This window comes from Phyllostomus discolor, chromosome 2 (assembly GCF_004126475.2).
Source record: "Phyllostomus discolor isolate MPI-MPIP mPhyDis1 chromosome 2, mPhyDis1.pri.v3, whole genome shotgun sequence".
Classification (NCBI taxonomy): domain Eukaryota; kingdom Metazoa; phylum Chordata; class Mammalia; order Chiroptera; family Phyllostomidae; genus Phyllostomus; species Phyllostomus discolor.
In genome coordinates, this window is record NC_040904.2 from 150206867 (window position 1) to 150225247 (window position 18381).

Sequence of the window (18381 nt, forward strand, 5' to 3'; positions counted from 1 at the left end):
TTCCAATCAGTAAGTAACTACAGTGCGTTTTCAAAGATGCCTATATATGATCAACAGTCTACCTCTGTATAAACTGTGATCTCACTGGACTCTGTGTATTCAGACAGCAGAGTGTGAGCCAGACGGCAGAAGACAAATACAAGCACATCTCAGCACACCCCTTCTCTTCGGGAAAAGACGTAAAAGGCTATTAATATTTCTTTCTGATAAGATACATTTAACCAAAATGTTTTAACATATCTGCACGGGTGGTTTAACCATAAGCCATTCATTACAGCATTTACAAAGAAACATGTATCACTGCACCATATTATACCAGGTGCCGGGGATACAAAAATCAGTATTATGCTTTTGATAGACAAGCAGAGTAGGGATGGGGTGCAAATACATGTTTCTGAAATGTCATAATATGCTGGAAATTACACTTACAAATGTCTGTCCTACCTTCTGAAGTACTAAATGTAAATTTGTCCATTTCATCTAAGTTGTCAAATTCACACAGAATTGTTCTTATTTTTCCTGTACTGCATGTTTTACATCTGCAGGGTCTGTACTGATATTCCATTTTATTCCTGCTATTGAATATAATCTTATGTCTTCTGTCACTTTTTGGACAATCTTGCTAGAGGCTTGTCAATTTCACTGATCTTTTTAAAAAACAAGCATTTTGTTTCATTCATTTTGTCTAGTTTTTTTATTGTCAATTTCACTGGGTTTTTTTTTGCTTTTTATTATTTCCTTCCTTCTGCTTACTCTGGTTTTGCTATTTTTCTCATTCTTAAAGTGAGAACTTAGATTGTTGATTGGAGACTTCCTTTTTTTCTAATTATGAATATTTAATGCTATAAATTTCCCTCTGAAATTTAATTAGTCTCAGAAAAAGAATAATACATGGCTGCGAGTTTGAGAATACATAGCAGAAACTTCAAAGACAACCAAGTGGAAAGTAAGACAAGTTACCAGAAAAAGAAAATTCTCCAAGGTAAGGCACAGAAAATATTCAAACCCAGCTACAAGGCAAAGGTTATATTACTAAAATACTTTCTTAAGACAAAGTGACTCTGACTGAATGACTTCGAGTGAACGACCTTAAAGCCAATCACATATAAGAAGGGAAAAACTGACACATGGAACAAAAGCCACCAAATGTGCATCCAGATAACGTAAGGCAGGGAGCAGGCTGTGTAGGGGAGAGAAAAAGAGTTTCAGAATCTGATTTTCCAGTTAGGACTCTGAGATGAACTTCTCTATTTCTTCACCAATTTCACAGACTCTTAAATGCTGCCCAAGAGAAGCTGAAGCCAGCACATGTGCAGGGCAAATGCAGAACCATAATGATTTCATTTGGGTTACCTCACTCCATGGAAAAACGTTAATTTCAAATATAATGTATGGAAGAATAAAATATCTTTTTGCTTACCCTCTGGGCTTTTGCAAGTTCTTCTTTTAATCTTTCATAGCCCTTTTCTCTGACTTCCAAAACAGACGGGCTTCGTAAACGGGACAGACTATCGGTACTCAACCCGAAAATATCATCACTGCTATCACAAGCATCTGTCACAGTAGCACCCTGCAGAAACTCCCTCTCGGCACTACAGTTGTCCTTTCTCGTAGTTAGTTTGGTTAACCCTGCTGTTACTCCAGAGGTAGAACTAGGTGCTGGATCTGTAACATGGATGCTGTAAGGAAAGTTCAGCAAACATCAGCAAATGCTCAAATATAACTGGCATAAACACAGGCCTAGAAACACTCAGGTCATAAACACACAAGTCTATGCAATTTGACAGCCACTATATTTCATGAATAGCACGTCTTCAGTCAAAGCTAACATGTTTTAAGTCCTTAATAGCCACAGGTGGCTAAAGGCTATCATATTAGCACAGAAACAGAACATTACAGAAAGTTCTACTGCATAATGCTGCTCTAGAACAGGGGTTGGCAAACAGAACAGGCTAAGTCCAGCCTGCTGCCTATTTTTATAAGGCGCATAAGCCAAGAATTATTTATATATTTCCAAATGGTTGAGAAAAAACAAAATAATATTTTGTGGCATGAGAAAAATTTCATATTTTTATATGAAATTTAAAACTCAGTATCCACATATAAAGTATATTGAAGCTTATTCCTTTAGCACTGTGTATGACTGCTTCTGCACTTTAACAGCAGAGCTAAATAGTTGCAATAGAAATTGTGCAGACCACAAAGACTAAAATATTTACTATCTGGCCCTTTATATAAAAAGTTTGCTGACCCCTGCTGTCGAGCATTAACATGTATTGTTGCTCATGGACAAGCCTATATAATTCAAATCTTCTAAAACATTAAAATTTAAAATAAGGTAACCAAACAAACTGTCCACTTGTTGAAAACAACAGCACACTGATGATCTCCTACCTGATACCAGATATTTCCGTACAATTTAAACGTCTGGGGGATGAATATACAGGTTGTGTAGGAAGGTCGGAGACATCTAAGGCATTAGCCTGGAGAGGGGCAGAGCACAAAGACGAAGGGAGAGGCCGGTAGATGACACCTGGTGAGGTAGTCTGCTCGTGGGCTACCAATTCATACACGCCAAGAAGGTCCGGAGAAGTAGGTGAAGCAAGGTTTACTTCATGGAAGCCTTCCAAGGGGTCATTAGCCATAGCAACAGCCTCATCATAAGATAACCTATTGTTAAAACAAAACACAGGTAATTATTTTGAGATAGTGCCATTTAAAGTTAAATTATAATGTGGAACTATAAAACGTATTTAACAGTATTTTATAAAGTATAAGCTTACAATAAGAGGTAGCAAAGAGAAAAAATTACAATCATTTAATATTCATTAAGTGACCTCAGAGTACACACACTACAAGAGGCAAACAGTCGGATTTGGAATAAACTTGCGAGTGATACTAATACTGTTCAAGTGAGTCACAAATAACAATGAGGAATAAATGCAAGTTTGCTTGATACTTTTAATTTTGCTCTCATGTGGCACTGGTTAGATTTAGAAGAGGCAGTAGAATATATGTATTTAGGAGATAGACTCTACCTATCTGTTTTGTTCTGCTTCATGCCGATTATGTTTCTTTAGATGAGTCTGTTTTTTCTTTTGTTTTGTATTTTTGAAATAATTTCAAATTTGCATAAGAGCTACAGAGCTCTTACAAACCTTTCACAAAGATTATGAAACTATTAACATTTTGGAACCATTTAAGAATAGGTTTCAGACATGTTGCCCAGTATCCCTTAATATCTCAGTGTACATACCCTAAGTACAAGGGCAATCTCTTCACAACCACAAAACCATCATCAAAATCAGGAAGTTAATGTTGATCAATATTACCACTTAAACAATGGGCTCCAATCAAATTTCACTGACTGTCCCAAAAATATCCTTTATAGGCCTAGGACCCAATCCATGATAATGTATTACCCTTCTCTAAGCCTTAAATCTCTCCTCTGATGAGATGAGAACGGGGTAGTAATCCTTCCTTCTCCAAGTTGCTGTAAAGATTAAGGGAGACAAGCCACATAAGACACTTGGCAGTGTGTTATTTATCTGGCACGTAGTATGGCCTCATTAAACATTTGTTTTCATAGTCAGCCACTAATGATAACACGTATGCTTCAGTTTCTCCATTAGCAAAAAATATTCCCCATGACTACACAGTTATATCACAGAGTTCTCATGAAAACTAAAAAGTGTACCACTTCAATTTTCCACTTCAAGAATCTAAAAGAAGTCTTAGCCCTGGCTGGCGTAGCTCAGTGGATTGAGCGCAGGCTAGGAACCAAAGTGTCCCAGGTTCGATTCCCAGCCAGGGTACATTCCTGGGTTGCAGGCCAGAACCTCCAGCAACTGCACATTGATGTCTGTCTGTCTGTCTGTCTGTCTCTCTCTCTATCTCCCTCCCTCCCTTCCCTCTCTAAAAATAAATGAATAAAATCTTAAAAAAAAGAAGTCTTATAAATCTTTTATTGATTTCCCACTGTCTACAGAATAAGGTCCAAACTTACTAGCTTGAAAGTGAAGGTCTTCAATCATCTGAACCTAACCTCTTTCCAATTTTTTCCTTCCTGCAATAGTACTTGGATAATCATAATACCTTCCGAAAGCTTCCCCAAATTACCAACACAAGCACCAATGATGGCCTATGTCTCTTCATTAAATATTACAAAAACTCACTCATTAAGCTGCAAATTTTTACTATCATACCCTCAATAAAAAGTGTTAAGGATAAGCCAAGTCCTGACCAGTGTGGCTCGGCCAGGCATCATCCTGCAAACCAAAAGGTAGCTGGTTCGATTCTCGGTCAGGGCACATGCCTGGGTTGCAAGGTTCAGCCCCAGGTCAGGGCAAGTACAAGAGGCAACAAGCGGATGTTTCTCTCTCGCACTGATGTTTCTCTTCCTCTCTTTCTCCCTCCCTTCTCCTCACCCTAAAAAAATTAATAAATAATAAGCCAAGTAAAGAATAACAAACGCTGCTATAAAGTTGGAAAAAAGAGAGTTGACTAAATATTTACATATTATCTCAAAATTACAGATTACATGTCATAGACTTTCAAGAATACATATAGAGACAATCAAAACTATAACTACTACATCTACAAATGCCAAATTTCAAATCCAATTATTGTTCTTTTCATTGTATCAAATAGTAATTTCAGTCAAGAAAAAATATTCCTTACATTTTCATCCAAAATACTCACTATGCCAAATGAAAGATCATATTATCAAGTAGTTTATAGTGTTAAATACTCAATTATAATTTATTATTTTTTATCAGAGAGTATTTTTCATTCCTTACTCATAATACACACACACAAATATACACCAAGCAAGCATCTAACCCTGAAAATTTCATTTATACTTGGGTATAGTTTACTAGTGAATTCCTTTCAGATAATAAATAAGGTTTTTATTAAATTTTGAGGAATAAACTTAACCAAAGAGGTAAAACACGTGTACTCAGAAAACTACAGAACACTGAAGAAAGAAATTAAGGAAAATACAAATAAATGGAAGCATGTACCATGTTCATGGACTGGAAGAATTAACATCATTAAAATGTCCATACTACCCAAAGCAATGTATAAATTCAATGAAATCTCTATTAAAATATCAATGATATACTTCACAGATTGAGAACAAATATTTCAAAAATTTATATGGAACCAAAAATGACCCCAAATAGCCTCAGCAATCTTGAGAAAGAAGAACAAGGTAGAGGAATCACAATGCTGATATCAAACTATATTACAAGGCCACTGTAATCAAAACAGTCTGGTACTGGCATAACAACAGACACACAGATCAATGGAACAGAATAGAGAGCCCAGAAATACTGTATTTTGCTGTATATAATGCACACCCATGTCTCTGCATACATTATACACAGGATTATTATACCCATTATTATACCCATGGTATGTGATCATTATACCCACATATAATGTGCATCCTCATTTTTCCTTCAAAAATTTTAAAAAGTACACATTATACATGGCAAAATACAGTAAAACCATGTCTCTTCAGTCAATTAGTATTTGACAAAGGGGGCAATAACATAAAATGAGGTAAAAATAGCCTCTTCAACAAATGGTGTTGGGAGATCTGGACAGCTACATGCAAAAACAATGAAACCAGGACCACCAACTTACACTATACACCAAAATAAATTCAAAATGGATAAAAGAATTAAACATAAGCCATGACACCATGTAAGTCCTAGAGGAAAACACAGGCAGTAAAATTTCAGACATCCCACGCATCGATATTTTCACCAATATATCCTATAGGGCAAAGGAAAAAAAAGGAAAGTCTAAAAAAATGGGACCTCATCAAATTAAAAAGCTTCTGCACAACTAAAGAAAACATCACCAAAATGAAAAGTGAACCAATCATATGGAAAAACATATTTGCCACTGATACCTCAGAAAAGGGTTTGAGCTCTAAAATATATAAAGTACTCATACAACTCAAAGACAATTCAATTTTTAAAAAGGGGGAAAGGACCTGAACAGCCACTTCTCCAAGGGGGACACACAGAGGCCCACAGACACATGAAAGATGCTCAACATCACTAGTCATCAGAAAGATGCAAATTAAAACCACAATGAGATATCACCTCACACTGGTCAGAATGGCCATCATAAACAAATCAACAAACAAGAGTGGAGAGGATGTGGAGAAAAGGGAACCCTAGTGCACTCTTGGTGGGAATGCAGACTGGTGCAGCCACTGTGGAAAACGGTATGGAATTCCCTCAGAAAACTAAAAATAGAACTGCCTTTTGACCCAGGGGACTATATACCCTAAGAATTCTGAAACACCAAATCAAAAGAATCTATGCACCTAAATGTTCATAGCAGCGTTATTTATAATAGCCAAGTGCTGGAACAGCCTAAGTGCCCATCAGTAAATGAGCAGATCAAAGAACTATGGTACATTTACACAATGGAATACTATGCAGCAGAAAGAAAGGAGGAGGCTTTATTCTTCACGAAGGCATAGATGGGACTGGAGAAGACTATGCTACGTGAAATAAGCCAGGCAGTGAAAGACAAATTTAATATGATCTCACCTATACAAGGAACCCAATGAACAAAACAAATAAGCAAAATAGAACCAGAGGCATGGAAACAAGAAACAGACTGACAGCACCAGTGGGGGTAGGGGTGGATTAAGAGGAGATAGAAAGGAAGGTTCTAATCAACAAACAGGTATATATGACACATGGAAATGGACAACAGGGTGGGGACTGACTGTGGGAGTGGGGTGGGGGGGTAGGAGGGGTGTGGTGGGGCAGGGGAGAGCAAAGAGGAAAAACTGGGACAACTGTAATAGAATAATAAAAAAAAACTTTTGACATTTTATCAGCAACTATACTTTCTTCCTTCCCACATACTTTCAATTTATCTCTACACTTTGAAGGGTCCCTGAATCATAGAATGTGAAATCGTTTGCATTTATGAAAATGTAAAATGGCACAAATCCTATGGAGGAAAATTTACTATCTAGCAATATGACATATTGATTAAATCTATGATCCAGCATGCCCACTTTCAGGGTTTTATCCCAAAGATAAACTGGCAAAATAGAAAAGATACATGCATAAAGCTAGCAGAACTAGCAAAAGGCTGACTGCAGTCTTATAACAGGAAGACTAATTGAATGAACTGATGTACATCCTTATAATGAAGCACTATGCATCTGTAAGAGTCAATTATCTACATACTGCTATGAAATGATCATGAGGACATACTGACAAAGTTAAAAAACAAAATAACTGTGAATACTGAGCTACCTTTTATCTAGGAAAGTAAAAAATATAAATTCACTTATTTATGTATCATACATATGTATTTATATATATACCGAGGTCTGTCCGGAAAAAGTCTAGCCACTGTTAATACATCAAGAACAGTTTGAACAACATCAATGTAACCTGGCAGCCAAGGAGAGTGGACTAGAATGCACATGCGTGAACAACAACGACTTCACTGTACTAGTCACTGGGCGAGGTAGATGACATTGAGTGAGCTTGTGTACTGTGTGGCTGTCACATTCAAAATGACTGAGCAAGTAGAGCAATGGATCTGCATCAAATTTTGCAGTAAGCCTGAAACTATTCAAATGATTCAGAAGGCTGAAGCTATGGGCAACTGGTGATTGGCAGTTTCATCAGGACAATGCACCACTTGTGCATCACATCTTGTACAGAGATTTTTGGCGAAACATCAAATCATCCAAATGACTTACCCCCTACAGCCCAGATTTGGTGCCCTGAGACTTTAGGCTTTTTCCGAAAGTAAAATCACGTTTGAAAAGGAAGAGATTTCAGATCATCAGTGAGATTCAGAAAAATACAATGGGGCAGCTGATGGTGATTGGGAGAACTGTGTGAGGTCGAATGGTACCTACTTTGAAGAAGATTGAGGCATCATTGTCCTATGTACAATGTTTCCTGTATCTTCTTCAATAAATATCTCTCTTTTTCACAGCTGGATACTTTCTGAACAGACCATTAGAAATGGAAAGGACAAAAACTAATAAAAATCACTACTTACAGGAAGATGTAGAAAACAGGAAAAGGGGACAGGCATGAAAGCTCGACTTTTCCAAACTGACCTTGCCTTGTAGATTTAAATTGGAATTTAGAACCATGCAAATAATAAAACAAAATTAAATCTTAAAAGAGTATCCCTAAAAATAAAACTATTGAATCTAGCTGCGTATTGAAATGGTAGCTTAAAAAAGCTATAGCTAATAACTTCAAAACAGCAGTAAAACTGTAAATCTCTAATGCAATATACTCTAGGGACAAAAGGAAATGAAAAAAATTGTAAACTACTTTCAGTAATCCTATTATTCATAATGATGATGTTGCTGTACTGAAACTATTACATATAATAAACAAGTAAGTTATTATGTTAATGTAACTCAAAACTAAGACTTTCAGTTTATGAGAGGACACAAACATAAAATCAAAGAAATTAAAACTCTGAAATCCTAAACTGTAATCAGAAATATCAGAAAAAAATTATATTAAAAACTGAATCCTAACTTTATTCACTAAAAAAGTATAGCAATAATAACCAGCTCAAGCGCAACTGTCCCTAGAATAATACCGTTTCCTGGGAAGAAAAAAAAAAAAACCCAACAAGGACTCCTTGGAGAAACGGCGGGGTCCAGGCCCGGGGCAGGAACGTACAGAAGGACCCGGGACAGCTTGTTGTACAAGGAAACAAGCAGGCAAGAAAGCTGTCAGAGACTGCTGGAGTGGTGCCACCAAGACTCCCACGGACCAATCACGGGGCAGTCTGAACATAAAAAGGGTAATATCTGTAAAGAACTGAAACAAAACATCTTTAAGTGTACGAGTTCATGATGATACTAAAAATAAAAACAAAACAAAATTTCACTGGTCCCCTTTGATCAGAGCTGTGGAACCAATTTGTTATTTTGAAAACTGGTAAAATAAAGGAAAGAATCAAATATTTATATCTCAACTTTCCTGTACATTATGGAATTCAACAGCTTATGAGACAAAGCTCTTCTTTTGAAAAGAATCCCACTTAATAAATAAAACTTTGCAAGCCCAAGGAATAATGGTTCTAGGTAATAATTATCAAGAGCTACTAAAACCCTGAGGTGAAAATCTATCTGGGAAACTTTATAACTAATGGATCAGAATGACAGGAACCGAATGACACCTTTATCACAAAAAGGAAGAAAAGCAAACGTTAGGAAGATCAGGTAGTGAAGAGGAAATGAGCACCTGCACTATCCACGAAGCACTGTTGCCCCATAAAGAATAAAAAAGGACCCCAGTCCAAACAGGCGTCTGAGTGTTCATCAGTTATTAGGAAATACAGAGGAGAGGGGAACATATTAAATAAATCATAGGAATGAAAACAGCAAAATCTAGACTTTGGGAGACTCTGCTTGACAAACCACCTGGTTTTTTCAATAAACAAACTGGAAAAAAATAAGTGAAGAGAATTTTAGATTTAAAAAAAGACTGAAGGGATATAACTAAATACAATGTGCAGACCATTTTTTAATTATCTGAATAAACCAAATGTAAAAACAAACACTGTAAGACAATCAAGGGAACCAAAACAATGGATATTACTGATATTATAAATTACTGTTAATTTGAAGGATAAGGGTATTAGAGTTACATAAAAACTCCTTATCTTTTAGAGATACACACTGAAGTATTTATAGATGAAATAGGATTACTTGTGTTTGTTTCAAAATAATCCAGGGGGAGAGGAAGGGAATGGGGAGCTGAGCCACCCAACTACAAGTGCCAATCACACAGGATTACAGGGCTGCTTCTCCTGGAAAAGCAGCTAGTATCTACTGAGCACTTTAAATGTCAGTATAGTTCCAGTATATTACAGCTGAGGAAACTGCAGTTTAAGGTAGCCAGGATTAAAACCTATGTATGTAGGACTCCAGAATCCAACCTCCTTAACCACCATGGTGCAATACCACCGCTAGACTTGCTTTGCCATTCATTCCATTGTTAGACTGTGGGAGGAAAAATGCTTCTCCTTATGTTGAATTCAAATCCATCCTCCCTGCAACATCCACCCTATTTCCCCTCTACATAACATAATATTTAGCTATTCTTTCAACAAGTGTCTACTGAGGGCCTACTACCTGCCAGGCTCTGGGGAAAGATGAGAAATATCTCTGCTTCCAAAAAATATCAATATAGTAGGAGGGACTGACAAGTAGAGAAAATGATACATTGTGATTTAAGCCTTAGAAGATGCAAAGGTAGGAAGAGACTACATAGGAAGGGTAAATACATCAGACAGAAAGGACTTCCAGAAAAACTAAAGCAGAAGACGAGACCCAAAGTACAGGTAGGTGGTAATAATGAAGACAAAGCCCTTCCCAGACACACCTAAGATGTGCAAGCAAAGCATTTACAGAAAGCACAAACATGCCCGATGAAAGAGGCAGGTTTGAATCCTGCCTCTGACAAAGTACTGGGACAGTTTGGACGTAGGCTGGCTCATCTGGAAATCTGTGCCTCGGTTTTCTACCACGAGGGATGCCTATGACAGCCAGCGCCTGGGGCAGCACCTCTGAGCAGTGCCTCTGCCTACCGTGTTTTGTTCGGGGAGGATGCATTAAACACCAAATCACTTCTGAAAAGGAGACTATCTTAAGATTAAATTCAGCATTTTTTTCCAAGTGTGACATTTTCATAAAATGTAATTTAGCTGGTAAAGAGTTAATAATCTCACTGGTCTGAAAATCTTTTACTCTTTAAAATATATGGAAGCTTTAAGATTTTATATTCAAAGTTCTTATATGAGTAAGATAAACTTATTTTTAAGCAGTACTCTTTGCATTAGTAATTCAAAAAAATCTACTTTCAATTGTAGATTAGCCCAATTCATAAACTAAACTTATCAAGAATCACTACTAACATGTGACAAAGTTGATTCTATTAAATCTTACGGGTGAATTACCAATACAGCTTGGCTGGCTGGTTTATTATTCAGTTTCAAGTAATAAAACCGATTTCCAATCATAAAGAAAATCTGCTTAAAACAATTATTTCTGATTCCCAACATGCATTTCATATTATATCTTCTTTCTAGAAGTTGGTAATATCATAGAAAAAGCAGCAGCCAATATCTACCAAAAGTTAACTATGTGCCCATATACTTTTGCTAAGAATTTCACATATATTAACTCATTCAGTACCTACAAAAATCCTAATAACTTTTCATAAAAGTTATTTTTTTCTAATAAAAATTAGTTTTCTAATTACAAACACAAGGTATCCGTAGAACTCAAGAAATTAAGATGAACTACTTGTACAGTACTTTCAATTAAACATCTCAAGAACATGGGTAAAATAAATACATATAATAAATGAAATCAAGAAACTCAACTTAGTATGTCAGTAGCCCCCCAAATAAATAAAATCTTTTCTACCACAAAAACCACATTCCCCTTAGGGTTTACTTGCAGGATAAAAAAAATATGTTAAAGCTGTGATTTTAGTCTTTTATCAACTTAAAATGTGAAAATTAAATAACTTTAATTCAGTATTTACTAAAACTCCTCAAAGCACTACACTTTGGAAAGTAAGTAATCTCCAACACAGAAGGTTATATCGCATCATAGCAGAGCAGAAATGACAGTACCTGAAAAAGGAAGAGAAGGTTCTAGTTTTGACCAAGCTCTAAGTTATATATGCAAGTTTAGGCAGGTCATTAAACTTCTCTGAGCCCAAATATTTTAGTGACATTACAGTACATATGCACTTTGTAGAATGTGGATACAATCATCACTTCAGGATTAATGCCAAGCAACATTTTCCATTTTAAATGAAGCTTTTAATGGTCTGTCACATGTGTGCTTCTCCAGCCTGATTTTCTGTCTTTTCTGTTAGTTTTTTTAGTGCCAAAACCTCGTTCCCTGACTGTCCTACCTGACTCCATCTATTTAGCTAGAATTGGACCCAATGATCCTAATTGTGAAGTGTGAGTATACTTGTCTGTGGAAGGCAGCCTGGGTGGGGTTTGACTTCTCAATGGGAAAAATTAATCAGTATTTGCTACCTCACCAAAAGTCTTGTACTCTGGAATCAGGCTCAAATCCTATCTGAGCTAGTCACTAATAATGTGATACTAAAGCCTTAAGTCTAAATTTGTCACCTGAAAAATATGGTAAAAACCTGCACCTATCTCATAAGGCTGCCATGAGAATTAAGTCAGACAATACAGATAAAGGGCTTAGCACCCTATCTGCCACTTACTAACTTAAATTAGTTATTACTAATTATACTCTCTCTAAGGTATTTTCTAAATCATATCTCCCAAATATTTTTGTCACTCTGTATCAGTGCAAACATCATCATCAAAGAGAACAAAAAGCAAGAGCTGTTTTGTTGGTTTAAATGTATTACTAAAAATTAAAAGTTTATCGGCCTGGCCGGGTGGCACAGCTGGATAGAGAGTCATGCAGCACAGGAAAAGGCTGTGGGTTCAGTCCTGCATCAGGGCACACACGGGGCAACCAAGTAATGTGCCCCCGAGCCCTCCCAGCTTCCTCTCTCTCTACCATCAATAGAAACATATCCTCAGGTGAAGATTTAAAGAAATCAAGCTCATAGTTTTGAATGTTCTTCCTCAACAAGGAGAGCATATACGTTATACTGTCAAAAGAAGTAAGTTTAAGGATTACATAATGTATTGTTTTCGTCTTTCAATTTACTGACAGACTGTTGGAGAATGGAGGGAAGGAAGTCCAGATGCTTCTTTTAATTCTCAAGTGACTTCTTAATTTAGCATAAATTATGAAAGAAAACAGCTTCTGTCATTAAAAATTAGATTGCTACTTCAAGAGGATGTATAATGAATTAAAGGTGTGTACAATAAATTCCATCAATTAATTCATTTCCATAAAAACCTTCACCATTTCAAATATATATTTACCATATTTTGCATATTTTTTCATGTATAATTTTGCCCAAATTTTTGAGGTAAAGTAAGGATGAGCATTATACATGGGTAGTACTAATTCCATATCTGTTTTTAATTCCTTTATTTATGCTTATGCATTAAAAGTATAACTCTAGAAAGCAATAACATATCTGTATGCAAAATAATACCCTTGAATATGATAATCGATTTTGTTTCTAAATATAAATAAAGAAAAATGGAATTAAAAAGCTAAACCAGACCTGGCTGGTGTAGCTCAGTGGATTGAGCATGGGCTGCGAACCAAAGCGTTGCAAGTTCGATCCCAGTCAGGGCACATGCCTGGGTTGCAGGCCACCGCACCCAGCAACCGCACATTGATGTTTCTCTCTCTCTCTTTCTCCCTCCCTTCCCTCTCTAAAAATAAATAAATAAAATCTTAAAAAAAAAAAAAGCTAAATTGAAAGATTTTTGTTCCCCTGAAAGTTTGGGCCAAAAACATGGGTGTGCATTACACACAGCAAAATATGGAATATATTTAAGCACACTTATACATATTATAATATTAATGTAAAATAAATGTATTTAATACATTTTATCAATTATATTTATTCTAACTGGAATGGAAGGATGATTGCCAGCTTCAACTCCTCAAGGCAAATCCTCAGTACTAAGTTCTAAGAACACAGGTCTGAAAACGGACTAAAGAGGTGGCAGTCTGCCTCTAAGTGACAACCCTGAGGGTTGTGGGGAAAAGAGGAGGGAGAAGAGAATGTTTCAAGGAGAAGCAAAATATAAGTTAGATTTTAAGTGCTAAATAGAAGTCCAACAGATGAGCAAGGCAAGGACATAGGATAGGACATTCAGGAAATGAGAGTTTGGCACTAACAAAGGAAGACAGAAAATCAGACTGGAGAAGCACACATGTGACAGACCATTAAAAGCTTCATTTAACATGGAAAATGTTGCTTGGAATTTATCCTGAAGTGATGATCAGATCCACATTTTAGAAGGTGCATATGTACTGTAATGTTACTAGAAGAATGAGACTCCCAAGGCAATAAGAACTTTAGAGAAGAGACTTATATGCAATTGTTTAAGAGATTAGTTACTGAAACAGGCTAGACAAGAGATTATGAAGATCTGATCTAATGCCATGGTCACGCATTGCAAATAGAGAAAATGGAGACATACACAGATGAAAAGCATTCTAACAGCTTCATTTACATATACATACACATGACATTACACATATATGCATTACATTACTATATGCTATACGTGTGACACAAACACATACATATTATTCTAGTTACTCCTCACAGCATCCCTTTGAAATGGTCCTTATCTTTATTTTACAGATATAGAAACTGAGGCTCAAAGGGATTTATTAACTTCGATGCTCAGTCAATAAATAACAGAGCTAGGATTGAAAGGCTGGTGTGTGACTCCAACACCTGACTCCACCACATTTAAAAATCATGTAAAAGGTAAAACTGAAAAAGAAAAGGGGTAAAACTGGGGAGATAGGTTTAGGACTCAGAAAAAGGTTACATCAAGGCAGAGGATCTCTCACGACAGGCTCCCTGCAACCAACCATAAATGAACGAGTCAAGCAAAAGAATACTGCTGAATCTCAGAACCCTTGTCTTACTTTCAGAAAGAGAAAAGGAAAGTTTTTCTAATACACTGCTATTGAAATGAGCATTTGTTATTGCTTTGTGTTCTTTTTTCCTATATTGTCTTTGGTACCATTATTTCCTCCTCTATTTGGCTACTATGCTGGGATTTTAAATATTTTTTCACCCCCTTATAGAAGGATTTAGGGGGAAAACTAGCATATAAATAAAAACAAACAAAAACTTGATTATACTAAGTGGCCTTGTTTTTGTATTCAAAAAAAGGGTGGATAATTCGATACTCAGGAATTAGCGTGAATTTTTAAAGTATAATACCTACAGATTTAATTATATAATTCTTGGAATTTGCTCAAAATAATACAGGAGGGGGAGAAATAGATGAGGCAGAACTGACTGTGGTTGATGGTTACCCGGACTCAATGATGGGAACTTTGAATTCATTACACTATTGAGTAAATTTATTTTATTTAAAATTCTCCATAATTAGAAAGCTTTGAGATGTATTTTCAAATACTACATAAATAAAGGAGGGGAAAACAAAACAAAGAAGTGTGTGTTTATAATGTATATATAAATATAAAAATCATTTAACTTTCATTATAATTTTTAAAGTTAGTTTTCCTAATTAACATTTGGATTATAACCAAAAAATTCATTTACATTTTAAGAAGCATGCTGTTTATAAACATAAATTTAATTAATAACCCAAGAGAAAAATTAGTCATTTGGTCAATGAAGTTACACAATCTTCCCACTCATTAATATAGACCACAATTAATTTCCGCTTACTAATTCCACAATATGTACAACCTGACATAAGATGTTAGTTATTACAAATTCCAAAAATAAGGGTTTTCAGAAATGCTCAGTACTTCCTGGGTTACTAATATTGTATTTATAAATCCTTGTAACAAATATTTTTTAAATAGTTTTGCAAGTTTTTCTTTCTTAATAGTAGAAGTCTCTTTATTTTGTGTATGCAAGAATATGTCAGCTAAACATTCAACAGGCACTGAAGTATGTATTAGATGAACAATAGAGTCCTTAAAGAGGGGATGAATAGCAAGGCAGTGAGGAGTAGAGAGAGTGATTACAGCATCTTTCCTGGGGAAAAAAAAAAGGAGACATAAAACAGTATCTTGAGAGTATCAAGACTGGAGAAACTGAGTGTTCAAAGTTTGAGAAAATATGAGCATTTAATCAAACTAGCTTCAGAAAACACTCCTGCTAGTTCAGATTTTGTCATTGACTAGCGAGCGGGTGAACTTGGACAAGTCATTTAATATCTGTGAGTTCAAACACAATTCTCTTCTTCCCAACAGGAAATTAATGCACATTTACCATATTTTGTCGTATATAATGCACACCCATGTTCTGCACACATTATACATGGGATTATCACACCCATTATTATACCCACGGTATGTAATCATTATACCTATGTATAATGTGCATTCTTATTTTCCCCCAAAATATTTGAGCAAAAAAGTATGTATTATACACAGCAAAGCACGGTACAGATTGTTTTTCTGAACTTATTTTGGTTGTTCATTCATATTTTATGCCTATTTGTTAACCAAGCGCCCAAAACAAATACTCAATGCTATTTACTCTTCTCTAGATACATCAAATTACAATCTATTTATTTAAGTGGTTCTCAGCTATCATCTGTATGCTCCTTTATGCTTCTCACGCACTCTTATGTTCTTAAATAGAGTTTCTTGACACTAGACTGTCAGTTCATCTACTTATATGTGGAATTTCACCGACTGTTATTATGCTTACATTTACAACCCTGTTGTCAACTACAAGCACCAAACGCCCATAAATTTGAACTATTTCAATAATTTTCATTCTGTTTCCTCTAACTAATCTTGGCTTATGGCTATAGCTATTTAATTTTGTGTGGCTGATAGCCTAAGATAAATCAAGATTACTTTTTTATATTTTTCTAACAATGACTATATACAATCTAAGCTTATAAAACTACATCATTTAGTTTTAGTTGAAAGAAAAGCAGAGGGGAAAACAGAGATGGCAAGTTAATGCTCCCTGTTGTAAGCATCCCTCTCCTCCTTAATGCAATTTCCTCAGTTCTCACTCTGAATACTCACTTCCACTTCTATCGCTAGATCAACTTCAATGCATCCTAACATTCTTCCACTGACAGTCCATCACCAAATATAGCACAGCAACTACTGAACCTATAAAAAGGGGTAAGCTGATGTAATTTTGCCCTGCCTTCAAAACACACATACACTAAAGAAAGAGACCTCCTTGTCATTAACATCACAAATACAATGTAAATATCAAAACTAATAAATACTAAAAGAGAGCCATGTACTTGGTGCTCTGGAAGCATAAAAGAAAAAAATAATGTATTCCCTGCCAAAAAGCTAAAGACATCAGAATAGAAAAGGAGAAAGTAGTTAGAAAGGAGTTTTTGAAGCTCACAAATTTTATTTTTAGGATATCAAGTACATTTAAGCAATTAATTTAGTAACCAATTTACTAGCCTTAGAACTGCATCTTAACCAGAACTATATAGGACAAAGGCTTAAAGTGTACTCAGACTATCCTCAAAGCTTTCCCTCATTACTTCATCACACAAATAATCTCCACCCCACTATTCGTCCTTCCTTCTTCCCCACTGTCCAACTATTACAGCACTTTGTCTTATTTTCCACTTATTAAAATTACAACAGTATGTGTATGTGAAAAGTGCCTTCTAAATTCGGAGGCATGTATAAAAGATATGGAAATGACTCTATCGCCTCCATTCCACAATTCTTATGAATGCTTTCCTTTAACCCCCACTGTGACTGGCAGAGCAGATCCTCAATGAGTATTTGATTTAAAACTCTCTGGTGGCACATGAATAATTACTTATTATACTAACATTAAACTATAAAAGCTAAATTAAAAACAATTCTTCAATATTACAACCTACATATGATGAAGCAGTAGAGTGTGGTGGTTCAAAGCATGGACATAAAAGACAAATGGCCTGACTTTCAATCTAGTCCTGTCACTTAACTATTAGTTTTGTGACCCTAAGCAAGCTACATCACTCAGGTCCTTAATCTTCCCAACTATAAAACGGAATAAAATTAGGGATTACCTAACTCTTAGGTCACTGTGCTTGTAAATTAGTATAGTGCAGGGGCTTCCAACCTTTTGGCGTCTCTGGGCAACACTGAAAGAACAGTTGTCTTGGGCCACACATTAAATACACAAACACTAACAAAAACTGATGAGCAAAAAAAAGGTCCGAGCATAATTCTTGTGATATCTGCCACCACAGATAAGCAAAATGTCCTCACATACTAACCTTAATTAGTCTACAGCCATGCCACCCTGAACACGCAGGATCTCGTAAGCTAAGCAGGGTCAGGCCTGGTTAGTACTTTGATGGGAGACATAATAACCCTAATTATGCAGTGGTCCTTTCGACAGTTTTTTAAAATCATCGAGCAGGTCCCAAGTTTGTGATCACTAATATAGTAAATGAATATATCTAAGTTATAAACCTTAGTAATAAGACTAAGTGATGTTTTAAGTAAATTTACGATTTTGTGTTGAACCGCATTCACAGCCATCCTGGGCCACAGGCAATGCAGCCCATGGGCCGCGGGTTAGACACCACTGGCACGACCAGAACTTCATACACGGTAAGCTCTAGACTCAACAGCAGCAGTAGCACTAGTATCACCTTTATCAGAAAACCTGAATGTTTTTTACCAGATATACAAATAATAACACCTTTCAACTCTACGCCTGTTTATAGTCA

General features: G+C 35.9%; 1 protein-coding gene across 4 annotated transcripts in view; it reads right to left on the bottom strand.

Moving 5' to 3' along the window:
- LOC114513621 (RAB3A interacting protein) overlaps positions 1–18381 on the bottom strand; it is a 51682-nt gene that overhangs the window by 30457 nt on the left and 2844 nt on the right. For all 4 annotated transcript variants that reach the window (XM_028532979.2, XM_036018685.1, XM_036018686.1 and 1 more), the window contains 2 exons: positions 2395–2670; positions 1421–1679 (listed from right to left, as the gene is read on the bottom strand). In XM_028532979.2, the coding sequence (XP_028388780.1) occupies positions 1421–1679; positions 2395–2645 (510 nt within the window). In that variant the 5' untranslated portion in view covers positions 2646–2670. The remainder of the gene's footprint in view (positions 1–1420; positions 1680–2394; positions 2671–18381) is intronic.